General features: G+C 62.1%; 1 protein-coding gene across 8 annotated transcripts in view; it reads right to left on the reverse strand.

Annotated features, from left to right (window-relative positions):
• Positions 1-25,174, reverse strand: part of CIC (capicua transcriptional repressor) — a 26,565-nt gene continuing 1,391 nt past the window's right edge. For 2 of the 8 annotated variants that reach the window (XM_025424797.3, XM_049094564.1), the window contains exons 2-21: positions 20,419-23,244; positions 8,764-8,913; positions 8,447-8,681; positions 8,237-8,366; positions 7,960-8,142; positions 7,711-7,876; positions 6,705-6,907; positions 6,399-6,624; positions 5,862-5,965; positions 4,379-5,615; positions 4,110-4,297; positions 3,600-3,721; positions 3,325-3,491; positions 2,927-3,217; positions 2,505-2,830; positions 1,987-2,243; positions 1,733-1,887; positions 1,522-1,653; positions 1,091-1,222; positions 1-992 (exon numbers count right to left, since the gene is read on the reverse strand). In XM_025424797.3, the coding sequence (XP_025280582.3) occupies positions 625-992; positions 1,091-1,222; positions 1,522-1,653; positions 1,733-1,887; positions 1,987-2,243; positions 2,505-2,830; positions 2,927-3,217; positions 3,325-3,491; positions 3,600-3,721; positions 4,110-4,297; positions 4,379-5,615; positions 5,862-5,965; positions 6,399-6,624; positions 6,705-6,907; positions 7,711-7,876; positions 7,960-8,142; positions 8,237-8,366; positions 8,447-8,681; positions 8,764-8,913; positions 20,419-23,233 (7,587 nt within the window). In that variant the 5' untranslated portion in view covers positions 23,234-23,244 and the 3' untranslated portion in view covers positions 1-624. Of the gene's footprint in view, positions 993-1,090; positions 1,223-1,521; positions 1,654-1,732; positions 1,888-1,986; positions 2,244-2,504; positions 2,831-2,926; positions 3,218-3,324; positions 3,492-3,599; positions 3,722-4,109; positions 4,298-4,378; positions 5,616-5,861; positions 5,966-6,398; positions 6,625-6,704; positions 6,908-7,710; positions 7,877-7,959; positions 8,143-8,236; positions 8,367-8,446; positions 8,682-8,763; positions 8,914-10,905; positions 11,067-20,418; positions 23,245-25,174 lie in introns of those variants that run through there. The other 6 variants (XM_049094570.1, XM_049094567.1, XM_049094569.1 and 3 more) reach the window with 6 other exon arrangements.

Genomic DNA, 25,174 nt, shown 5'->3' on the forward strand with positions numbered 1-25,174 from the left:
TGTGTTAAACAGCTTTAATTTCGGTCATTTCGGCTTCTCGGCACAGTAAGAAATATTGCACATGATCAACATGTTTTGTTCTGGGGACGGGGACAAGGGTAGGGGGAATCACCTTCTTAGAAAGTACAACCCAAGTTGGGAGGGCAGAGGGGGTGGGGAGAGAACCCTCCCCATGCCTGTGGCAAAGTGCAGGAGCCCCCACCCCAAACTAACCTGAGTCCAGCCCCTCTGGGGAAAAAAGGGGTGCATGAACTCCCCCTACTCCACAGGCACCTCCCTGTGGCCCAAGGCCCACACTACCCTCCAGCTTGTAGCCCTCACATGAGCCATTTTGCATAAAGTACAAGTGAAAAGGTCTGAAGGTAACACACTCCAGGTTATATACAGGGGCTCGGTGGAGGCAGACTGTGCCCCTGCTTCCCCTCAGCTGCCCCCCATCACAGGGAGAAAGCTGTGGGGGGAGGGGATAGACCAGAGGAGCAGACCTCATTCCGCCCCACATTAGAAAGGACGAAATGGCTTTATTGGGGAGGAGGTAACCATCCTGCCCCCCCATTCCTGCCACCTACATACTGTCCATGTCCTGAGGGGGGTACTGTAGGTCCCGGGATCTTCTCGGACCCCTCACCTGCCTGTGGCAGCTGTGGAGGGGCCGGGGGGTGGGGGGGATGGCTGGGGGGGGCCCTCCCAGCCAGGCTGTCCGGGACCCGGTTCTGGAGGTGGAGGCAGTGGCGGGGCAGCCGGAGCTGTGCCAGAGTCCGAGCCAGGTGAGGTGGGGTCGGGGCCCCCAGCAGGGCTGGGAGTGGGGACAGGGGCAGCAGCAGTGCCAGCAGGGGGCGGTCCGGGGAGGGGGGCGTCAGCTCCAGGGGGCTGCTCCGTGGGCGTGGCGGCCTGCATGATCTTCTGGCGCACCTCCCGGATCTTCAACTGCAGGCAGACCTTTGAGGGGAAGATGTCTGCGTAGCGGGCCTGGAAGGCTGCCGTGGCCTGGGCTGGGGACAGAAGGACAGTGGTGGTGGGGGAAGGCCAGGGTGAGAGGAGCAGGCAGGTCCTCTTCCAAGTGTCCCCCACAGCGCTAAGCTAGACTCACCTGATGGGAAGAAGCCATGGTCCTGGAAGAGCTGCATGACCAGGGCCCGGCGCTGGTCCAGGGTGCGCCGCAGTGAAGAGTATGGCACCTTCTCATATTCCAGCTCCCCAAGCACATCCTCGGCTTCCGTACCTGGGAGTGGTGAAAGGAGCAGGGTCGAGGGGACCGCAGCAGCCTTCCCTCCGCCCCTGACCCCCATCTGATGTGTCCACCCAGCAGCCCTCACCGAGTTCTATTCCACAGCAGAGTTCAGAGGGGGCACCCGCCTCTGGACCCTGTCAGGCTCCAGAACCCACCCTCCCATTCTTGACCTGCCATCCTTCTGCTCAGCGACACCTGTCTCACTTCTCATCTGTAACCCCATTCCCAAGACCCCACCTTTCTTGCAGGCCCTGGGTCTCCTATAGCTCTGCCTGCCTCGGGGTCAGTACCTGTACGGTCAAAGGTGAAGATGTCCCCCTCACACTTGGCACTCTTAGGGGTGTTGGGCTCGGAGCTGCAACTGGAGCGTCTCCTCATCTTGCGCTTGGGCGAGGTGGGGTCCTCAGGGGCTGAGTCCAGGTCTGGTCCAACAAAAGCAGGCTCAGCGGAGGCAGCCCCAGTCTGTCCTGTACCTACCCCGGGAGCCCCCACCTCGCCTACCAGTGGAGTTCTTCCTCTTCTTGCGGTAGGAGCCCAGGATGGCCCGGGGCGAGGTGGCCAGAGACTGCAGGGTTGGCGAAGGCAGCACCTCCTCAGGCCGGAACTCAGGCAGCTCAGCAAAGCGCTCCTCGAAGTCCACCTCCGACAGGACCCTGCTGGAGAGCCGGCAGGGTCACCTCTCCTGTCCTAGGCTGCAGCTACCCCCTCTCCTGCCAGCCCCGCACACACTGCCACGGACCCCAGCCCATGCTCACTTGTCCACAGAGTCAAAGGTCTTCTTCAGGGGCGGGGGCCGCACCTTCACCTTCTTGCCGGTACCAGCGGCCTCCTTGCGCTCGGGGGTGTCCCCGGCTGCCCTCCCACTGCTGCCCTCGCTACTGCTGCTGCCGCCACCGCCAGGGGCTGGGGCCGGAGCTGGTGCTGGGCTGGGAGGGGTGGGAGGCTCCCCACGGCTCTCCAGACCCAGCCCAGGGACTCGCCAGTCTGAAGATGAGCCGGGGAATTTGCTGGCCTGGGGTAGGGATGGCAGGGAGACAGAGAACACTGGGTTCAGACTCACCGGGGCCGAACCCAGAACGACAAATAGATGGATGCTGACTGCCCCAGATATAGAGCCTTGGAGAAGACCCAGTCACACAAACAAGCAAAAGAGACAGAAGCCCCCTGCCCCACCAACAAGGACACAGATCAGACAAGCATGCAGGAAAGAGGGATGGAACAGAAAAGCAGGCAGTGGACTAAGACAGAGCCTCCAGGCCCACTGTGCACTCACCATGGTCTCAGGGCCCTTGCTGCTAGTCCGCTCCTCAGCAGGCAGGGGCGGTGGGGGGCTACTCCGGGCTGTGGGAGCCCAGGTCTCTGGGGGCGGTGGAGGGGCTGGTGTTGCAGGTTGCCCCTCAAGCTCAGACTCAGGGGTAGGGGGCTCACGGGCTGGGCCAGGCTCCAAGGGCTGCCGGGCTGCAGGGCCTGACCGCCCAGGGGCACCTGCCTCAAAGGAACCCACGGGAATGCTGGCGATGGCTGCCTTCACTTTCTGGGGGGCCTTAGGGGTGGGCCGCTGGGCCTTGGGGGCCACTAAGCTGTAGGTCATGGAGCCTGCTGGTGGGGAGAAGAGCATTTGCTGAGCCAGGCCTGTCTGGAGCCCATCTCCTGGGTCCCCCAACTCACCCCACCCTGGGTTGGCCCAACACCCACCTGTGGCATTAGGGAAAGGGCTGGTAGGGGCCGGGGTGGCAGTGGCAGGGGCCGGTGGGCCCTTGGGCAGGATGTTGGCAGCAGGTGGGGTGGTGCTAGTGGCCACAGTGTAGACCAGGCCCGGGGGAGCCTGGGATGGCTGGGCCAGGGGTGCTGAGGAGGTGGGTGCAGGGCTGCCAGGGTAAAACGCTGTGATGACGGGACCTCCGGGGGCTGTGCAGGTGGGCGGCAGCTGGGGGCTGGGCACGGGCGACACGCCCACCTGGCCAGGAGCCAGCAGCGGGGCTTGGCCTGCAGGGACAGAGACAGAGAAAGAGAGGCAGGGGCCCCAGTTAAGGGCCTGGGCCACCTCAGCACCACCCTGGGTCCCCAGCTCTGCCTGCCAGGCTGCCCCTCACCTGAAAGCAGGGGCTGCACAAAGGCAGGTCCGCTGGGCCCCAGCGAGGTGAAGCCTAGGGCTACCGAGCTCGTGGGCCCATACGAGGTGACTGTTCCAGCCTGGCTGGACGTAGGGCTGGTGCCCAGGGGCAACGCGTGCCCACCCGCCGACTGCACGTAGGTGATTCTGCCGCAGGGAGAGGAAGGGGGAGGAATGAGGTGAGCTGCGGCCCCCCCACCGCCCCGCCAAGCCCTTCTCTGGGCTGGCCTCCAGGTGACGTTCAGCTGCCATTACCTGGTGGAAGAGGGCAGCAGGACCTTCTGAGGCTGCGAGGTGGGTCCAGAGAGTGTGGCTGGGCTGAGGGGCGGCACCAGGCCGCTGGGTGTGCTCACAGGCACCGGAGTCAGCTGGATGATCTGTGGGCAAGGGCACCCACAGGCTGGGGTGAGCTGGGGACTCAGAATGGGGCGAGGGAGGACCAAGGAAGGTGGGTCTTAGCAAAGACAGGGAACACAAAATTTGGAATTGAGACAGAAAGGGACAAAGACAAAAAAGCAAGGCGTGTGAAAAACAAAGGAACAAGTCGCAGGCACTTAGCACAGAACCGAGATGCACACAGACGTTGAAGCAAGCAGAAAGACACGATCCCACAAACAGGATTCCAGAGAGACAGACAGAACTGAAAAAAAGCACGAGACCAAAAAAAAAAAAAAAAAAAAAAAAGGCAGACACAGAAACCATGGCACAGAAACCAATACCCAGGAGAGAACAGACAAGGAACAGGTGGAGCCCAGATGCCTTTACCTTGCTGGGTGGCTGGGCACCATTCTGCACAGGTACTGAAAAAGGTGGGCTCACCAGGGGCAGCGGCTGGCCAGCCCCTCCACCCCGCACTGACATGCTAGGGGCTGCCAGGGGCACCAGCACCTTCCCGGGTAGCAGCTGGGCTGAGCCACCCGGGGGCGGGGCCTGCACAGGAGAAACGGACTGGGCTGCAAGAGGAGAGGAGAAATTAGGAGGGAGCCACAGGGGCTCTGGGGCCCCTCTCCTTCACGGCTCAGCCCAGGCCTCACCTTTTGGGGGCGGAGCGGAGGGTACAGACTGCAGGATGGGGATGCCAGGAGTGGGTGCGGTGGCCGCCAGAACTTTGCCATTGGTGGAGGTGCCCGGTGGGAGAGTGAACCGGATGCTGGTGGTGGGTGCGGGGCCGCCGGGAGCTGCTGTCTTGGTCCCAGGGGCTGGTGCCGGGGCGGGTGCCACCTGAAGCTGCTGGGGCAGCGTGGGCAGGATGTACTGCACCTGGGTGATTCCCCCAGCTTTGCCCAAGGCACCTGGCTGCAGGATGCCCAGGGGCACAGGCCCATTGGGGCCACTCCCTGCACCTGCTCCTGAGCCTGTAGTGGCCCCACTGCCAGGGGCCCCCTGGGCTATGAACTGAACAGCAGGGGGTGCTGGGGCCCCATAACCGGGCGTGCCCACCAGCAGGTTGGTGACCGTGGCAGGGGCCTTCCCCACGGTGCCCAGTAGGGGCCCAGCCACCAGATGCGGGGCTGGCGAGGTGGCTGCTGCTGACTTCTTGTCCGAATATACTAAGCTTACACCCAGTGGGGAGCTCCCAGGAGCCCGGGACCCTGCGACCGGCTCAGTCCTGGCACCTGCTGTGTCATTTGGAGATGCCTCAGCCCGGCCAGAGGTGGGGAAGGGCTTAGAGGCAATGGGCACAGGAGTGCTACTGACAGGCCGTACCACGTTGGTGACCATGGTAGCAGCTGGGCGGGACAGGGGGGCTGCTGGGGCCCCATAGGACAGTGAGGGAGCCGGGGCCGAGGGCATGCGGCTTCCGCTGCCTTCCCGGTCCTCCTTGTTTGAGGGCAGGACCAGCGTCTGTAGGACACTTCCTCCCCCACCAGGAGGGGCTGCAATGACCGAGGGGCCTGGCGGCTCCAGGCTTCCCACGCTTTCAGGTCTCTTGCGTCGGAAAGCCGCAGGATCCGTTGGAAGGAACCGGGTGGCCTTGGAAGGTGTCACTGGGCCCCCAGCCCCAGGGGGTGGGGGCCGTAGTGGGCCTGCTGTGCTGCCCTGGCCTGACTCCTGGGCCTTGAAGGTCCCTGAGCCCAATGGGAAGGAGGTGGCTGCTGAGGCTGAGGAGGAGGCAGGTGAGGACGAGGAGGAAGAGGACGGGGTGGGCCCGTAGCCTTTGCCAAAGGCTGGAGGTGGGTCCGGGGGCCCTGGGGGCTCAGGGTCCAGCGGTGGGCGGCAGTGGGTAAAGGAGGAACGAATCACAGGCGAGAACACCTTCCGGCCGAAGCCCTAGGTGGAAGAAGGAGACACAACCACATCAGGGAGCCTGGATACCCCCAACTTGCCCAACCCTGTCCTGCCCAGGAGGGAGGCCAGCTGAAGGCCTCAATTCATCCAAGGTGTGACCATTTTGCCACGGGATGAGTAGCTTGCCCTTTCTGGGCCTCAATCTCCCTCTGTGGTGACGCACCCAAGAGCAGGTTATCTCCCCTGCCTCGGACTGTTACCAGAGAGCACCAATTCCCCAGCCCTCACCTTGCTGCCCTCTGGGTCCTCCCCAGAGCTGTCTCCGCTCTCACTGTCAGTCACCCGCTCCTTGCACTTGAGGTCAATGTCAGTGGTGCCAAAGCCGTCGTCAGCTGAGGGACGGAAAATTATTGGCAAAAGGGCTAGGGGCCGGACTGCCCAGGAGGAACAGCACGGAGCCCAGGCTCAGGCCTCAGCTCCCCGCTAAGCCAGAAGGAACTGGCGTCCAAGAACACTGTTCCTCAGTCTAGGATTTACCCCCCTGCCCGACGGGGGGCCTAAGAGCATGCAGATAACACCACCTAACACTGTGCCCGATGGCCTGGCCATCCATGCCCCTGTCCTCCTGGTTTCCTGCCTGGCCGGGAGCTTCCCAAGGGCAGGGCTGGGTCTACTCAGTTTGGCCTGGACTGAATATGCCTGCAATCATAAACAGACATGCAAGAGAAGAAAGAGGAAGAGCCTGAGGCCTAGATCAGATCTTTGCCCACCCCCCAAACCCTAGCCTACTGCTCTCTGAGCAGGATTCTGGGCCTCGCAACTTACCAATGACATCATCGTCTCCCTCCTCCTCACAGATGACCATGCGTTCCTCGTCACTGGTCATGTCCTCACTGGCTGCACGCTGGGAACGGGAGGCCCGGGTGGGCAGCAGTGGGGGTCGCCCACTGGCCGCCAGGGCACCTCCCTCACCGGAGGCTGAGAAGGGGCCTGGAGCCCCATATTGGGTGGAAGGCTTTGGACCGGAATAGGACGCAGGGCCAGACACCATCTGCAGGGCATGTACCAGAGTTCAGTGGGGGCCATCACCTCAGGGCAGCCCTCCTTGCCCATGTCCCCTACCCCCCAGACCTGAGTCAGCTCCTGTAGTGCCTGGCTATCTACTTCGCCACCATCCAGGCTGTGGACCCCGCTGTGGGAGAAGGCCCGAGGCCGGGCTGAGCCAGGTCCGCCCACTGTATGCAGACGCTCTGCCCCACAGGAGCCACTCCCCGGAGCCTTGGTATCCGAACTCAAGAGTGTCTGGGCTGCAACAGACAGGAGCTCCGAGGACACTGCAGAGCGGTAGGAGAGAAGCGTCACAGCGTCAAGACACCTTGTGCCGGCACCCAGACTGGCCAAGACATCCACAAACAGCTCTAAATACTGGACAAGAGAAGTTTAAAAACCCTAGGCCACCTGGCAGAAAATATACCAGTCACCAGCCCAGCATTTCCTAACAAATTGCTCCCTGGGAGGCGGGCCTTCTTTGAGTACGAAAAGCTGAAGACAGGGGGTGGGGTGCTGGCCAGCTACCTAACCATCCCCACGTCTCAGAGAGAAAGTGACCCCACCCTCAGAGTTGCAGGCCCCACCATAGGAGCACTCCCCAAAAGTGCCTCAGGACGGCACTGCACACGCTAGACACTATGCCACTAGCAGCAGCCACGAGGGGCTTCCAACTGTGGTTCTGGGAACCAGCCAAGCTGGGGTTTACACGCCGGCTCTACCATTCACTGGTCTCCCAGAACTTCCCACAAGTGATTCCGCCTCTGTAAGTCTCGGTTTTCTTATCTGGAAAGCGGGTTACAGCTTCCAGAAGTAGAGATTATACTCCTTTTGTTACCTGGCATGTAGTAAACGCTCAGTAAACGACAACCGATAATGAGATCACTGCTTGGAAACTTTGTCTGTCTGGGCCTCCCTGGCTCCTTCATACGAGACAAGGGCCAGTTCCTTTAGGGGTAAGGGTCACCAAATAAAATGATCGGACAGAGAGAGGCTTCTGGGGTGAGGGCGAAGGCAATGAGGGAGAGGTAGCTGGCATTTCTCAGGGAGGTTGGTGCAGCAGGGAGAGAAAACAGAGGCGCTGACCAACCTCCAGGGGCGGCGGCAGTTCCCGTCTCTGACATGCTCCGCTCCCTAGTCTCCTTGTGCCCTCCTGCCAGCCCCAGGCTCGTGGGCTTGGCCTCTGAGCTGGATTTCTTCCTGTCCTTGTTGCACCACTTCCAGTCTGGGTGAGCTTTAAAGTGGGCCTCCTTCACCTGGCCAGGGAGAGAGGAGGGACCCTTCATTCCCTCGTCCCACCAGAGGAAGCTGGGGAAGAGCCAAGAGGAAGAGGCATTACCTGGAAGGCCAGGTCATGGTACTTCTGCTTTTCCTTGGGCCCCAGGGCGTACCACCACTCGCCCAGGATCTTGCTGACGGTCCGGTTGTCCTGGTTGGGGTGACGCTGGTGGACCAGGGCTCGGTGCCGCTTGCTGAAGATCATGAAGGCATTCATGGGCCGCCGGATATGGTCCTTCTCCCGCTGCAGCAGACACAGGCCCAAGTGGGATGGTTAAAACCAGGAGACAGGCTCCGGCAGCCGTAGAGCAAGCTAGGGACAGGTAGAGATGAGGCACCTTGTTGGGGCTGCGTCCATCCTTCTCTGAAGAGGAGTCTCGTTCCTTTGGCAGGGCACTGAGAGACTGGGTCCGGCGTTTCCCGGGTGGCAGGGGCAACTGGATCTCAGGAGACATGATGGAGAGGAAGCTGTGGCAGGAGTGGCAGGGACAGTGAGGGCCATATCTAGGGCCACCCCACCCCCCAGGCCCAAGCCTCGTAGCACTCACGCATCATCGTGGTCACTCTCTGTCTCACTGTCCAGCCGGGGCTCTCCTGGAGGGCCAGGGGCATCCTCCTCAGTGGCGGGAGGGGGACCCTTTCCAGGTTCCACCACCCCCAAAGTGTGGGGGGGTCCAGGCCCTGGACTCTCAGGGCATGTGGCTCCAGGGGGCCGCCCAGGATCAGCATTCCCTGTCCCACCTGGGGGCTGCTCATGAGCAACAGCTGCCGACTCAGCAGGTTCTGGGGGCAGAGAGGCAGGTCAGAGGGCTCTTGGACCATCTGGACCCTATCCCCACACCTTCTGTGGCCCCCCGCTCCTCACCTTTGCTCTGGTTGGAGGCCACTGGGTGGCTGGCAGGTTGCTGGGCCTCACTTGGCTGCACAGAGGGGTCGGGCTGGCTGGGGGCCAGAAAGGGTACTAAGGAGTGCCAGGGGAACACAGCAACAGAGCGAGGTTCCACATTCGTCCACACTGTGGGAAGAAGCCAGCTAAGCTGTGCAGAAGACCTTGCCCTTGACCCCCAACTCAAGCTCTTTTCCACCCTGGATGAGGTGGCTCTACTCTTCTTTTACATCCCCTTCCACTATCCCAGAGCCTCAGAGGCTCATGCACACGACATCACTCAGGAAAAACTCCTCCCTGAAAGATTTCGAGGTTTATAAAAAAGAAAACAGAAGCTGGGAAGGGAAATAGGCCTCACGCCCCATTCCCTCCCCCACCTCCACCAGCCCTGCCACCAGGGACCAGGCCAGAGGAATGACTGGCTCCTGTCACAAACCAGGCCATGTTCGACTGCCATCTCATACTCCCAGGGCCCCAAGACCTCATCAGGGCTAGGAACCCTCCCCAGTCATGCCACGTTCCCAGCACCCGTGTTGCTATCTCACATGATCCTACATCTTTGCCTTGCACTCCCTTTCTCTCCCTTGAGGAGACCATGGCTTGGTTTGCCCCTCTCTTCTCTGTTACCCATAAGGGGTGGGGCCTTAAGTCTTTCTCCTTGCCTCCCTCGCCATACCACAAACCCCAAGGAGCTAGACCCGCCTTTCCTGGGTTGGGCACAGGTGGCTCCAGCATCTCCCCCACCCACTAGGAGAATCTACTGCCCATTAAGAGGTCTCCCAGCCCCTTTCCCTCTCAACCCTGAGCTTAACCTGAGTGCAGCATCCAGCCCCCTTGCCCAAAAAGAAAGGAGGGTGCAGTAAACTCCTTGGAAGAAAAAGCACAGACAATACGACAGACAAGAAAACTGTAACAAGTCTGCGCCCAAGGAATACAAAAGTGCCAGGTGTTTTCTTGAACACATGCACAGGAAGGCACTTCCCTCCCAGGGCGGTAGTCCCAGGGGTCCAACCTTCTGCCCCAGGAGCTGGGTGGTAGCAGGGTTAAGCCCTGGTCTGGGACCCATCCCTGGTGGGGCTCCCGGGGCAGGCTTAGGCTAGGAGTGGGCTGCCCTCTCACTGCTGGCTCCCTGGGGGAAGTGGAACCAGCAGAGGAGGCCCCTGCGAGGGAAGATGATGAAGAGAGAAGGGAAACGCCCTAGCCTTGGTCTCCATCATTCCAGGCCTCCCCCTGATCCAGATCAATCTGACCTGGGGTGACCCCTCTATGCCTTCAAAAGCCTGGACTAAGAGAGCTCTATAAGTGACACTGGCCTCGAGACCTGAGTCTTCAAGGGGCTGACAAAAGAAAAAGTAGCCATCAAATCAACCAAAGGGAGAGAAGGAAGCCAGCACCGGAGGGGGGGGGGGTCTCAAGACCCTGTGAGGACCCTGTCCCCGATCCCTGGGGGCACTGGGGACCACAAAAGCCTACTCAGCCCTCCAACCCCAAGGACCTGAACCTGTCCCTCTCTTCACCAAGATCTTTCTCATCAGGTCTCCTCATCTGCTGGGTGGGGAAGAAGGGGACCAGCAGACAATGGGTGAAGAGTCCTTTGGTCCTGCCCCTCCTCTAGTCCTCCTCAGTGCACTACCGTCCAGGTTCTTGGGTCCCTCCCTCTGTCTCTGCAAAGCACACCACAAACACTCCAGCCCATCACTCTGTTCTAAGCAAGCAGAGCCTCACTCACTTCTCAAGCCCTGTTCTTAGCCCCACTACTAGATCACAATCCCTTCCCCCTCTCTTCCACCTAAGGCCAGCAGGTCTCACGCTGCCCCTATTCTAATGCACGCTCCCCAGCCAGTTACTCTGCACCCCTCACCTCGAATGACAACGGACCACGCCACCCCATCACCCAAACACCACAGCTGTCCCCAGCTACGCCCCTCTCCTCATTCCCATCACTTCCGCTACACTCCCACCTGCCGTCACTAACCGCTTGGCCCAGCCGAGCTCTCTAACTTTCCGTCACCCCTGTACTCCGCCTCTATCACTCTCGTACTATACCCCTATCACCATTACGCCGCACTCAGCACCCCGACACCTTGACCCCTGCAGTCCCAGGGCCCAGGCGCTACTGACCGAACATGCCGAGGCCACGGGAGGCCCCGCCGGACGCGGGCACCAGGGGCCTGTGGGCTGAGTACATGGTCCGGCGCGGGGGGGCCCGGCCGGGGCTCTCGCCTCCTCAGCGGCCGCCGCCACTCCGCCCGCCGCCGGCTCCTCGGCCGTCGCCGCTCGGGCCCGGGGGAGCTGGAGGCCGTCGCCGCATGCCCCCCCCCGCCGCCCCCCTCCGGCCGCCCCACGCGGGGGTCTCCGCCGGGCGCGCCTGCGCACAGCGCCGCCTGCCTCCCGCCGCCCGGGGGGCGGGGGAGGTCAGAGCGCGCCGGCCCCGCCCCGCCCCCCGGCGCGAGCGGGGGCCGTCACGGGGCGCGCGGCACAGGGGCCATCGGCGCCGCCCCCTCCCTCTCCCTCCTCCCGCGCGGTGCCCGGCGGGCGGGGCAGGCGGGGCGGGGCGCGGCGCGCGTGCGCGGGGGCGGCCCCCTCCCTTCTCCTCTCGCTGGCTCGCTCCCTCCCTCCCTCGCAGCTCCGGCGGGTAACGGCTCTGGCCCCGCGCGCCCCGACTGCCGGTGCCGCCGCCCCGCCTTTCCGGGCTCCGGGCCCGCGGCTCAGCGCCGGGTCGACCTTCGGCTCCGGGCGGGCAGACGGACCAGCGTGCGTGCGTCCGTGCGCTCCGAGCGAGCCCCGCGCAGAGCCACCGCCGCCTCCCCGCCCCGCCACTACTACGCGCTCCCCTCCCCCCGCCGCACCTCCCCCCGCCCCTTCCCCGCTTCCCCCGCGGCCTTCCGCGCAAGCCCGGCCCCCCGCGCGTGAGCCCATTGGCTGCCGCCGCCGCGCGCGGGTCAGGCCCCGCCGCGCCCGCCCCCATTGGCCGCCCCGGGGGAACGTCAGTCATATGCAAATGCGGGAAGGGCGGGGCGGGCTCCGGTTGGCCCCAAGCCGGCCCGGGGCGGGACCGCGGGAGGAGGGTGGCAGGGAGGGCGCACTGCAGTAAAGGCAGCGAGCCAGGGGGGCGGTTCGCGGCACCGCGCTGCGGAGGCCCCGGGGTTGTGTGTGGTGCTACGTGTGTCCAGTCCACGCGAGGAACACGCTCCCGCGCGGCTTGGCCCGCCTCCCTCACGCCCGCCTGGGCGCGCACGGCTCCGCAGGGCAGACGAATTGCGCGCTAGGGCTACGCGAGCCACCCTGAGCCCTCCCCAACTCACACCAGCCGACTCTGACCCCCCCCACATACATACAGACACACACACACACACCCCTCTCGTAGACTTTTCCTGCCACACCCATTATCTCATACACACCCCACGGTCAAGTCAAACACGAAGTCACACACCTTGAACACCTGCTCACATGTATGTACTACCTCCCACACTCCTGGTCCATCACTCCCCACCCATCATCATACACACGTTCTCACCCTTCCTCCACATCACCCATTTCATACACGCCTTGTCATACATGCTTCACCAACGCATATTCTCATTGCCAGCCCACATGAATCATCATACAAACAACATATCAAACAGGCAGCATTATCTCACACATCTCATCACAACCACTGCTTATCCATCATACACACACACCCCCCACATCCCTCCCACCCAGCCACACACACAATCTTCCATCTTCACACACTCTCATGTGGCCTTCCTGGCACCTCTCATCTCGGACACAGGCAAACTCTTACAGATGCCGTCATACTGACCCCGGCACACTATATAAACTTACCCCAGTGAGCACTACTTCAGTATCCTGGCCCCCCAGGTATACAGAGTGCCAAGGCCATTCATCATCATTCAGCTACCCCGCCTGACACTTAGCAGCCACCTGGGACCCTCTACCTCACAGTGTAAGGGGGGTGGGGGGGGCACAGAGCACCATTGTGGGCTGGGTCTACCACTCTAGGCTAGGAGCAACCCCTTCCAGAAAAGGCCCAGGAGAAAGAAAGGAAACTAACATGGGGGAGGGGGCGGCATGCTGAGAGTTTGTATGTATTATACTGCTCATTGAATCCTCACAGCCACTAGGGAGGTATACTTTATTACACCCATTGTTCAGATGAGAAAATGAGGCTCAGAGAAGCAGTAAATTGTGCAAGATCATGTCTCCAGAACCTAACAGCCCAGTGTTCCAACTCAGCTGCTCTTTCCACTACTGAAAATTTAACCTTGGGGTGGACCCAGGCAGACACTCCCAGAAGTCCCGGACTATGGTCAAACAATGATACAGAGAACTGCAGAAAGGTCAGAGAGCACACACACAGACACTTGCAAAGGTCTGGGGCCCATTAGGGAGAAAGGCAGAGGCCTGGGATACCCGAGATGGGCCCTGGGGTCACATTCAGTAGCGGCATGGCCCTGGGGTCACACCTGGGCAGGTAAAGGTTGCACAAGCTCAGATGGATAAAGAGTGGGCTCCTACACAGGTGGAGTCAGCAACAGGCACAAACAAATCCCATTCCCAGCCTATTCCATCCACTGACAGAGCTGAAGGCATGGAAAGGGGGCAAAAACTGGTAATCTGAGCCCAGAGGGGAAGGGAAGGTCCATAGCCCTCTGACCTCCAGAGACTGCAGGACCAGACACTTGGCTGTGAGCCTGGAGGGGGCCACTGGAGGGACTATTAGGTGACTGCCCCCTCCTCCCTACGCAGCCCCAGACTCAGACCCTCCATTACCTCACTGCCCCAGGGACTGCAATGTGAGGCAGAAATCAAGGCTGAAATCAATGTGGCCCGCTATCTCCCCACCGCTGCCCCCTCCTCTCCCCACCGGTGAGTCACCTACTGGCAAGTTAACCCCTTCCCTACTGCAGTGCAGGCGAGGACCGAGCTCAGAGAAACATTGCCCCCAGCTCCCCTACTTCTGCAGGGTGAGAGAAAGAGCTAGGCCTGGCACAGCAGGGAAAAGAGGGCCCCACACATCTGGGAGGGTTGCACATCTGGTAGAAGACACAGTGCCCACATAGGAGGGATGGGAAGAGGCCCCTTACAGGGTAGGGTACAGCCAAGTGGGGGCCCAGCCTGGCAGGGAGGGGCCGGAATCCGGGCGGGAAGGGCCCCCCTGCCCTGGGCACTGGGCCAGCCCTATACTTAGCTTCCATTGTTCAGAGTGGAGGAACCCTGGGTGGGGGTGATTGGAAGTGAAGAGGGAGCAGGTCCTAACCCCAGACAGCTCCATCTCTCCAGCCATTCTCAACCCTAACTGGGGCCTCCCTAATTGGAAAAGGCTGAGGGGGTTTCCCAAACCAGGGCCCCAGCCCCTCATCTGAGAGAGGGTGCAACGCCATCCTTCACTCAGTGCAGGTCCTCGGCATAACTATGGTGCAACCCAACCCTCTGCACCACCCCATCACCAATTCCACAAAAGGTTTGGCGCCAAACAGCCCCCGCAGCACTACCCCACCCCCAGCCCGGGGACAGGGAGCCCAGACGGAGACACCAACTGCCACCCAGGGTGGCACAGGCTGAGGCCTGTCCAGAGGCCTGGGGCGTACAGCCAGGGATGCTGACAGACTGAGGAACAGGCACACACACTCTGAACTCACGGGCCCATTTATTGAGCCCATGAGGCACCGCACCCCTGTGGCCCGCGGCTCCCCACCCTGCTCTACAGGCCTGGGTCCCCGCCTCGGCTCACCACCCCGGTGTCCCCAGCTCCCCTCACCCGCTCTCCACATACACACCCACCCACCCACCCACCCCGGGCGGCGTCGGCGACGGCCAGGGTTGCCTGGGGAACGAGCCCAGGATTGGGCTGGTGCGGCTCGGGAAGGATGGGGGCCTAAAAATAGCGCCGGGGTGAGTCAGTGTGAGTGGGGCTGGGGTAGGCAGGGGGACTAGGAGGGAAAGAGGCAGGCGAGGTGTGGGGGAGGGTCCCCAGGGATTGGGAGACGGACGGGATAGGACGGAGGGGGGCATGTGGGTTCGGGGGTGGAAAGGGGCGGCGGGTGGGGGACTGTACAGGCACCGGGATTTCAGAGGGCTGGTCGGCGCGGACTGAGGGAGGCGCCCCAACCCGGGCGGAGGAGGGGGCGCCGCCCTGCGTTCTCCTCCCCTCCCCGAGCTCACGAGATTTTCCACTCGCCGCCTGGCCCCCAGCCAGCCCCCGGCGGGCCCCACAAAGCCGCTTTGTGCTGGGAGGGCGGGCGGGCGCCCGGCCGGCCTGACACCCACGCGGGCCGCGGCGGGGCACGGGCCAGCTGGCACCCGGGCTGTCTGCGGGGGGGCCCCCCCACCCAGCCCGAGGGCGCGGCCGCTTAAGGGTTAAAGGCGCAGCAGCTTTGTTGGGGGGAGGTGTTCTCGGCCAATCAGCGTCGGCAGGCGCGTAGGCGGCCAATGGGAAAGACAGAGGCCCGCCGCTCCGGGCCTACCCCTAGGGCGCGGGAACCCGCGCCCCTCCGTGCGGACGGGGGCTGGGCGCGGTCCTCTCAGGGTGTCGGTCCGGACCTGCAATGCCCCCGGTGCACCCTGTTTCCCCGGCTGCTTCGCAAGAAAAAGGTTCAGAGGGGGATAGGGCCTTGCAAGACAGGAGGTGGCACGCTCGGGATTTGAACCCAGGTCTGCCTGGCCTCACAATCAGCTTTTCTGCGGAAATAGGGAGACGGGGGGTTCCCTGGCCCAGGCCTCCGTGGGGAGCGGGAACAGGGGACGGGGTGCGGGCGGAGGAGGCGGCGCGGCGGGCTAGGGTCCAGCCGCCTGCGGTGCAGCCGCTGCCGCCGGTGGTAATGGGAGCCAGACGCCGTCGCCGCCGCTAATGCGCCTCCCTCCCGGCCACTAATGGAGCCATTAATGCCCGGGCGCCGGGGGCTCCGGGCCGCCCCCCCCCACCCCGCCCGGCGCATGCGCGCGCCGTTCCCCCCGCCGCTTGCGGCCCGCCGCCCGCCGCCGCCAGGAGGCAGCCTGACCCCTCGCAGCTCCCGGCGCTGGGGTCTCTTCCACGAAGTCTCTAAGACTACCTCAAAAAACGCCCCTTCTCTTCTCTCCTGGGCAAGTCATCCTCTTCTTCCCAGCCGAGGCCTCCTTCCTCTCCAGGACAGTTTCCAGGGGTCTCTGACACCCAAGCCTAACCTATTCCCTCTCCTGCTCTAAACTTTTGGCTCTTCAGCGACCAGCATACAAGCTGGCCTGGCGAGACCTGGACTCCTTGGCACCCTTCTGCCAATCCTGGGCTCTAGTGTCAGCTCCAGCTTCAACGAGCAAGAGAGGTCATGCACTTTCACCCCTCCTGGCCTTTGATCCTACTGCTACCTCGGCCAGGAACACCCCTTTCTTTCACTGTCCTGAAATCAACTCGTTCCTCACGCTTCAGCTCAAATGTCACTTCCACTGTGAGGCATACCTGTACCTCCCTCATCACCCTGCACCGAGCCACAGAGTTGTCTCTGCCCTCTGGCTTGCCCAGACTACCTCCTTCCGCTCATCCTCGCTGGTGCCTGCATCCATGTCTGCATTCCCCACCCATTTCCCCCAGGGCTGCTCAGCCTGAGCTTGGTACAGATGACTAGGGACTTCTGGTGGGAGAGAAGGGGCTCACTGTTGGAGACAAAATGAAAATTCTGGTGGGCAGAATCTGGATTTGGGGAGTCCGGAGAACCTAGGCCCCTCTTTGGGCCTTATTTTCCCCATCTGGCCAAGCACAGTTGGTGGGTACAGCCTGGTCTCTGAAGTCTTACTCACTGGGGCAGACTACATGTGGGATTCTGTTAAATGGAGCTGGCACTAAATGTGTCTCCTGCAAGGCACTGAGGAGGTGGTAGGGGTGATCCAGGTCATGCCCCCTAGCAGGTGGGTGGGCACGGGAGCTGCTTTCCTGTTGTTCCCCTACAGCCGGATCTGCTAGCTTGGCCCAGGCAGCCCCCGCCTTCCTGCCTGACTTGGGAACAGGTGCTTGGATGGAGATGGCTCCTGGCACCTCTCAGCATGTTTCAGGGACAGTGGTGGGCAGTTAATTTGTCAAGGAACAGGAAGGGACTCTCAGGCCTGTACAACCTCCCAACACTCCCCAAGAAGGGAGTAAGGGACCCTAGTGCTTAGCAATTGTCCACTGACTCAAAGGGATGGAGCACCTGGACGTGCAGAGAGTGGATGTGAGGGGCTAGGACAGGGACAGCAAGTCTGTTGAAGGAGGGGGAGGAGGGCCAGGGGAGGCCCAGGGACACAGGATCCCAGGATAGGGGACCAAAACAGAAAAAAAGTGGGATGAAAGCCTAGACAAGGACTGATGTCTAGGGAGGAACAAACCAAGAAAGATATAGGGAGCCAGACAGAGAGAGAGCCAGAAGTCCAGAGAGAGAGACTCAGACAGACCCAGAAATAGAGACCTAGACAGACAGATGTAGGGACCCAAGGGAGCAACAGATAGACACACAGTGGCTCAAAGGCAGGCAGGCAGAGGCCCAGGAGAGGGGGGCACTGCCTGTCAGTACGGGGAAGCCAGGCGGAAGCTGGGAGCTAGAAAGGAGGCTGTGCCAGGAATGGGGCTGAGACATCTGGCCTCCTGGGCTGGGGCTGCAGGCCCTGGGGCGGCTTCCTCTCCTGGGGAGCAGGCGGGAAGAGTCAGAGGGAGGTGGCAATGGCAGCTGGCTGGCCCGGCCATGCACAGAATGTGGAGAATGCCGGCCGCCTGCCCCGGCACGTCCCCCAGCGGAAGCAAATGCCTGGCGGGGGGCAGGAGCAGGCAAGCTGTCCCAAGCCGCCCCCTCACACCTGCTGCCCTGAGTGAGGGTCAGGCCTTGGCATGAGCGGTCAGAAAGGGACCAGACCACGGCCTCACTATGCCACTGGGCATGGTCTTCCCTATCTGGGCCTCAAGACGGAGAACGCCCCAAGGTGCCTGCCTCCCAAGGGCTTGGAGAGGCCTCTGGGACAAGAACAAAAGGACCTGCTGGCTGAGAACCTGAGGGCAGCCTGGATACCTCAGCATGGGTGTTGTTAGGGAGGCGCTGCTCAGAACCGCCAGGACAGGCACTGGACAAGTTCTGACGACTAGACAGCCTGCAGCCTCCCTTCTCTGAACCTCAGTCCCCACCCTCCCACCCCCCAAACCGGGCTGGTAATCCCTACTGCATAGCATCAGGTGGATCCGACGAGATGGCCCCACACCTGGGGCTGAGCACACGGTAAATGCTTAATAAAAGACTGGTTACTATTATCGTTACCATTATTGTTGAGAGTACTTAAAAGCCTGGGCTCTGGAGCTAGACAGCCTGGGTTCAAATCCTGGCTCTCCCTCTTCCTAAGTGGGTGGCTTTGGGCAAGTCACTTAACCTCTTGGGGTGTGGTTTCCTCCTCTGAACACTTGAAATACTAATGGCGCTGGCCTCCTGGAGTGTTGTGAGGATTTGGTGAGTAAATGCTCAGGCGGCACTTACAGAGCTGTGTACCACACGCACGCATTGGTGGTGCTCAAGAAATTCTGACGGCTGTAGCTTCTGGCAGATCTGGAGATTGGGAGACCTGATTCAAGGCCCGGTCCTGACCCTCCCTGGCAGGACGATCTCAATCAGGACTCCTCCGTCACTTTTCCTCATCTGGAAAATGGTGGCAGGTACCCCTGTTGGGGCTGCCCTGGTAGGCCTCGGGTCACCTGCATCAGTGCCATCCCTCCCCAAGTGCCAGCAGTCAGGGTCACGTGACACAATGCTCTGAAAACAATGTCGGGGGCTGTAGGCATGTGGCAGGGGGAGATGGTTAAGTGTCCTTCTGCTTCATTTTCTTTATGGCTAAGGACAGAAATCCCTGCTGTGCCCATTTCTGTGGAATTTCACTTGTATCAACTACCCTAACAAATGTTAGAACTGCTGGAGGCAGAGCAAAAAACAACTCACAACCTCAGTCTATGAGTCTGAGGGACAAGCACAGCCCCGTGTCCCTGTGTCCTGGGTCTAGACCTGGAGCTCCGTGAGGTCAGGGCCTGGGTTCCTTCCTGCATCAGCCTCTAGCCCTAGTCCCTGCTTCCACCCAGGTCCCCACCATGGCCTCCTTCCTCCCTGGTCTCCTTGCCTCTGGTCTCAGGCTCCGGAAATAGCCCTCCACAGTACAACCATGGTTGGATCAGTTCTAAACCTTCCATGGCTCCCCAGTGCCCTCCAAGGTAAAGTTCCCAAGTCTCCTGAGGGCCCTCGATGGTCTGACTCTCACTCATTAATATAGCCCCATATCCCCACACTCACCCTCATCGTCTAGAGCCTTTGACTTTGCAGGTTCCACTCCTTTCAAATACTTACTTTGGCCTCAATGCCTTTCCCCAAACCCTTCCCTCTGCCTAATGGTCTTCCTGCCGGCCTTGCCAGGCTCACATCTGCACACCCTGCATATCTCACTCTAGAGACCCTGGCCTCTTCTCCAAGAAGCCCTCCCTGACTTCCCACAGCCTCCTGGCTTCCCCCATCCCAGCTCAGATCACTCTGGATGCTCACTGTCTGGGGACAGAGCTGTGTCCTCAGACCAACTAGCACATGGCCAGGCCCAGAGGCATAGGGCCGGGATACTCAGTCAAAAGTGGATTAATAAATGAGATGTTAAGGAAGGGTTGGTGACTGGTCACCCTCCCTGACAGTTGCTCTGACAAGGCCTGGCCTGGCCTCTGGCTCTCCCCGCCTCTGACCTCAGCCCTCTGGCCATACCAGCTTTCCTCAGCTGTGCTCCTTCTGGCCTAGAAGCTTTCCTGCCAGCCTCCTAGGAGGCTCTTCCACCCCGCGGTTGCTGGTTACAACTCATCCTTCAACTCTTGGCTTACACACCCTTTCCTGAGGGCAGCCAGACTGGATTTCACACCTGGAGGCCTGCCCAGCACACCCCCAGTTCCCCTACATGGCACCGACCGCACCTGTGATATTTACCCGGCACAGGCGTGAGGTGAGGGCTCCAGTCCTGATCCTGCCACCCCGAGGCAGAAGGCCCTGCTGGAGCCTCCATCTTCCCATCTGTAACCCAGCACTATGGCCCAGGGGGACGAGCCAGCCAGCCTGGCTTTGAAGGCTGGCTCCAGGATTTACTAACCATGGGATCCAGGGCAAGTTACTAACCTGGCCTCCGTTTCCTCTAAATGAGCATAATCCTAGCACCCGCTTGTTAGGTTTGTGAAGACGAAATGAGTGAATATTTCCAAAGGGCTGAAAACAGACCCTGGTACCGTAGGGGTGTGTCTGAGGGTTCGGTGAGATAACTCACACGCAATGCCTATTATCACGGTGATGCCCCCGCCAGTCCTCCAGACATGGCAGCTGTCATCACGATTGTCAACTCTGTTACTCCATCAGAATTGTGGGGGCCTGGCTCCCAAAGCTCAGGAAAGGTTTGCTAACTGGTAGAGCCCTTGAGAGTGCATTTCCAACAGGAGCCCTCTGAAAGCACGGCACTGAGCCTTCCAAGTCCAGTCCCTTGCCTGACAATGTGACTTCCTGCTGAAACATCTACGCTAATCTCCCCCTGAGCCCCTCCCAAGGTGGGGAGCTCACCTCTCTCGGGAGCCAGTTTGCAAGTGGCCCCGTCTAAAACGAGCCCTCACCCGACCCATCCACCCACATCTCTTACCTGTCCCAGGTCGGCCCATGATGACTTCCTTTTTAGGGGCAGGATGGCTGGTGTAGCTGCTGGGCACCAGGACGGGCAATAGGGCAGCAGGTGAGGGGTGGAAGGCCACCGGCTGGAAGGGTGAAGAAGCCAGGCCAAAGGTAGGCATCGGCTGGGCCACGGCAGTCGGCGCGGCTGGAGGCACGGTGATGGGCACGGGGGCTGGCAGAGGTGGGGGCAGGCCAGGCTTCCCACTGGCCACCCCGGGGGGCACTGGGGTCTCTCTGCAGCCCCGCCCAGGTCCCGCTGCCCGCGCCTCGCCGGCAGTGCTCACCTCCCCAGGGAATTTGGAGGGCAGCGGCACATCGGGGTTGCGAACAATAACCGGCGAGTCCCGCTGCACAGCAGGAACCCTGCGCACAGAGGGCCCAGGGTCCGAGGTCAGGCCAGCAGGTGGGGGCAACAGCAGCAACGGCGAGGGCTGGCGGGAGCGAGAGAAGGGCACAGCAGGTGACACCGCCCGGAAGCCAGCCGGCGTGGAGGGCGTCGGCGTGTGGGACACCGAGTCCACGCCAGAGTCTAGGCTGTCGCTCTTGGGGAAGTCCGGGGTGGCTCCTCCGCCCCCTGTGCCCGGGGCCCCCAGAGCCCCTGGGTGGGGCAGCAGCTCTGTCTTCCTCCGCCCAGGGCTGATGGGCACGGTGAAGGTCAGGTTGGTCTGGAAGGTAGGTAGGATGCCAGAAGAATGGCGCTCTCTGGGGGCGGGTGGCGGTGGGTGGGGGCCCAGGTCTGGTGGCGTCAGCACGCCTCCCTTTGGGGTGCTGGCGCTCAGGTGGCGGCTGCGAACAGCAGTGCGTTGGATGACTGGTGAGGCATTGATGGGGCTGAAATTGGCAGGGCGGAAGCCAAAGAGCGGCGACGGGGAGGGCGATGGGGCAGGTGAGAAGGGCGACTGCGTAGACACGGGGGAGAAGGAGGGCGTGCCCGAGCGAGAGCTGCCCAACGACACCAACATCACGGCCGCCTCACACTCATCGAACTCAAAGCGTGACAGGTCAGCGGGAGCCACCAGGCGTGGGCGTGAGTCCCCACGGGCCGCCACACTGCTGGCCTCACTGTCACGCGATGTTTCGTCGCCCCAGTCAAACTCGGTGCTGCCCTCGCGCGCCGCCACGCCCGCCGGCCGCCCGGCGCCACCAGGGCCACTGTCTGCCAGGCCCTCCATCTCCTTGGTTCGCATGGACAGGTGGCGTGAGCAGTAGCCCCGCCGCTGCGACTCCTTCATGCAGCCGTCTCGGGAGCACAGCCGTCGCCACTGCTTGCCATTGAACTTCTTGCGGATTCCGTTGGGTGTGCAGACCACGTCACCCTTCTTATACTTCTGCTGGGCGGCTGTCAGCGGGGTGCGGGCCCGGGCGGCTGGCGCAGCCCCCTTCTCCAGAGAGGCCACGCTGCTGCTCCGGCTGCCGCCCTGGCTCCCCTCTTGGCAGGGTGAGGGCTGCTCGCCAGGGCGGCCTGGGCCTGCGAAAGCCGGGGACTTCGGTGGCGGTGACAGGAGCTGGGGCGGGGGCAGTGGGAGCAGGGCCGGGGTGCCCAGGGCCGGCGGGTGCTTCTCCTCGCCCTCCTCGCAAGTCCCCAGGTTGCCACCGAAGCTGATCTTAGACACCTCGGCATCCTCAGGCTGCTTGGGGTCCAGAGCAGCAGGGCAGGGGGGTAGGGTACCCGCTGGCTCAGCCTGCTCCTCCTCAGGGCCCGCAGGGGGCTTCCTCGGTGGAACCTCGGGTTCCCAGGGGGGCCGCAGCAGGCGCAAGCTGGAGCGGGCCACCCACACGGCCTCCTCGGGCTCACGGTGCGGCAGCTGTGGGGGCTGTGGCAGGGCGGCTGGGGGGCCTGGCTGGGTGTTGGGGCCAGGGCTGAGGCGGACCTTGTAGGCAGCCGGCTTGGTGGCCACCTCCACCACCACACCCTCACGGTAGGCAGCCACACCAGGCTCCACACAGGTACAGACAGCGGTGCCCACCACCAGGGCACCCGGCGGCGGCGTGGCATCCAAAACCACATCTACACCGCCGCCGCCGCCGGGTGCCCCCTCGTAGAAAGTCAGGGCCCGGTCCCCGGAGAACTGTACCCCCAGGTCCTGGCTTCTGCGCACCTGGCGCACCACGGCCGGTAGGAAGAGGCCATCTCCGCGCCGAGCCAGCACCCGTTGGGACCTCAGCTGTCGCAGGTCATATCCACCACTGGCGCCACTTGGGGGCCAGGGGCCTGGCCCGCAAGCTTCGGCTGGCTCATCTTCCAGGTCAGCCGAGTGCTCGCTGGCTGTGTCAGTGGAAGAGGAACGGGTGGAGGTGGGTGGCCGTGGAGGTACACCCAGGGTGCCAGCCTCCTCCGGGGTCCGTGCTCTTTCTTCGGGGGCCCCGGCCGCCCCACTGCTCCCACTGCCAGCTCCGTGCTCCTCCACATATTTCTTCTTGGGCGCTCGAGACTTGAATGTGGCCGTCTTACGGCTGAGGGAGGGCTCCCAGCGGCTTGCCTCCCCCTCTACCTTGGGGTCCTCGGCTGGGCCTGGGGCCGCCGGGTCATCAGGGTGCAGCTCGGGGGGCAGCCCTTCCGCCCCAGGGCCCCGCTCGGACTCCTCCTCTTCACCCTCCTCAGCCTCTTCTGGCCCCGGAGGTGGCTGCTGCTGCTGCTGCTGCTGTGCCTCGTCGTCTTCCTCCTCTGGCTTGTCGCCCTCCCCAGCCCCTCGCCGTCTCAGGGCCTTGGCCCGGGTGGCTGGTGGGGACTTGCCGCCACTGCCAGAACCCGGGAGGCCGACACATGCCTTCTTCATTGGCTTCATCTTTTGTCCACCTGCAGGTGGGAGGCAGACAGGGATCATCGGGAGCAACTCAAGGGCCCCCCAGAGCCAGTGTGCCCCAAGACTTCTCACTTGCTGAGGCCACTGCCTCAACTCCATGATGCCCAAAGCCTCTTTCCTGGCTGTCCTCCACTCATGTGGGCCAGGGGCCCCAGACACAGACTGGCACCGTGTACCCTGAGTTATACAGTCTGGCTCCTCGGGGACACTTACATATATCTGCTCCCTCTACAGAGGCCACAGCAAGTGTGTGCAACTGCCCAGGGGGACACAAAATGCAGTAACCGTTCATGCCTATGGAGCACTGACTTTGTGCCAAGCCCTGGGCCGAACTTGATTTTATTAACCCATTTGATCCTGACAACAGCCCTGAGAGGCAGGTGCGACCAACAGCCCTAGTTGAGGAAACTGAGGTACAGAGACATCAAGCAACTTGCTCAAATTCATCCAGCTAGGAAATGGCAGAGCTAGGGTCTGAACCCAGGCAATCTGGCTGCTCCAGAGTCTGTGCTCCTAACCATTTCAGTGTGCCGCCTGTCACATGATCCAGAGGGCACGCTTCCTTGCACTGTCACTGTCCAGAGAGCACACACACTCATACACACACATGCACAGGAACACAGTCACAGAAAAGGAGGTGACTGGGCTGTGATGTGAGCCTCTCTCCACCCCCACCCCCAACCCCTCTGGGCCACCTGGCATGGCCAGACATTGTGGGAAGGAGTGGGCAGCTGGAAGTCCTAAGGGACGGCTGCCCACTCTTCTCTGCACCCCAGGCCTGCCAGGTATAGCCATCTCCCCAGATCCTGGCAGGGAGCAGGCAGGGGCACGTCTGGGGCAAGAGCTTATACCCAGTACTGCCACGGGGCCGTGCATGAGCACACGCACGCGCACAAAAACACACACAGAGGCACACACACGTCATCACACAGTGGGACACAGAGCTACACCCCAGGGTTTCGCTGTCCCACTGGATGGGAGCCTGCCCCTCCCCCACAGCACCCAGCGTGATACCAGCAAGCCCAGCCCCCCTTCTGGCCTGCACACATCCCCGCCCTGACTGGGCTGCCTCTGGCAGGGTGGCTGAGCTGGCCAGGCCCCCTGGGGCCCCCAAATATGCCCTCCGGCTCCAGGTGGGGGTAAGTGGGAGAAGGTCAAAGAAAGCAGGGCAAGCCCAGCAGGCCAACCTCACCCACTTCCTGAACAGTCATTACTGCCCGCCCCCTTTCAAGCTGCCCTGAGAAAAGAAAAGGGAAAAAACTTTACTCTAAAGTGACTAAGAGAACCTGAGAGGCCAAAAGGGGGCCTCTGGGAGGGTGGGGGTGCCTGGGACCATAACCCAAACGCAATCTGAGACACCCCCAACTCAGTGTGCAAACTCCCCCAGGAACCCCTGATCTCGTGTTCTCCTACTTGGGGCCTGCTCCTCCAGTGGACCCTGCAATCTCAGGCTGCTCCTTCTCTGGACCAATCCTGGGGTCCCCACAGGCAGAGCCTGTAGGGTCCGGGGCTTCTCACACTGGGGCAGGCATCCAAGTGCCCAGGAGTTGGGAAGCTGCCACCACCTTCTCCCCACTGACCCGCTGGGCCACCATCCTGGGGACTGAGATCCGGCCCCAGTCCTGCCCAAACACAAACCTTTGCATACCCCACCCAGGGCCTACAACCATACCGCCTGGCACCCCTGGACCCTGCCACCTGATCCTGCCTCTTCACCCCAAAAGCCAAGCCTTTTTCTTTCCCCTGGGGCCTACTCTCTCCCTGTTCACCCCACTTTGGAGAACTCCCACCCAAGGCCCTGTGGGCCCTCACCTCCTTCAGAATCTAAGCAGTAACTCCTGGAAGCCCAGGCCGGCCCAGGCCCTGGTTCTTCAGGGTCTCATGCCCTCTGGTCCCATCAGCCCTGCTGGCACCAGCTTCTCT

This window comes from Canis lupus, chromosome 1, assembly GCF_003254725.2.
Source record: "Canis lupus dingo isolate Sandy chromosome 1, ASM325472v2, whole genome shotgun sequence".
In the NCBI taxonomy this organism is placed as follows: domain Eukaryota; kingdom Metazoa; phylum Chordata; class Mammalia; order Carnivora; family Canidae; genus Canis; species Canis lupus.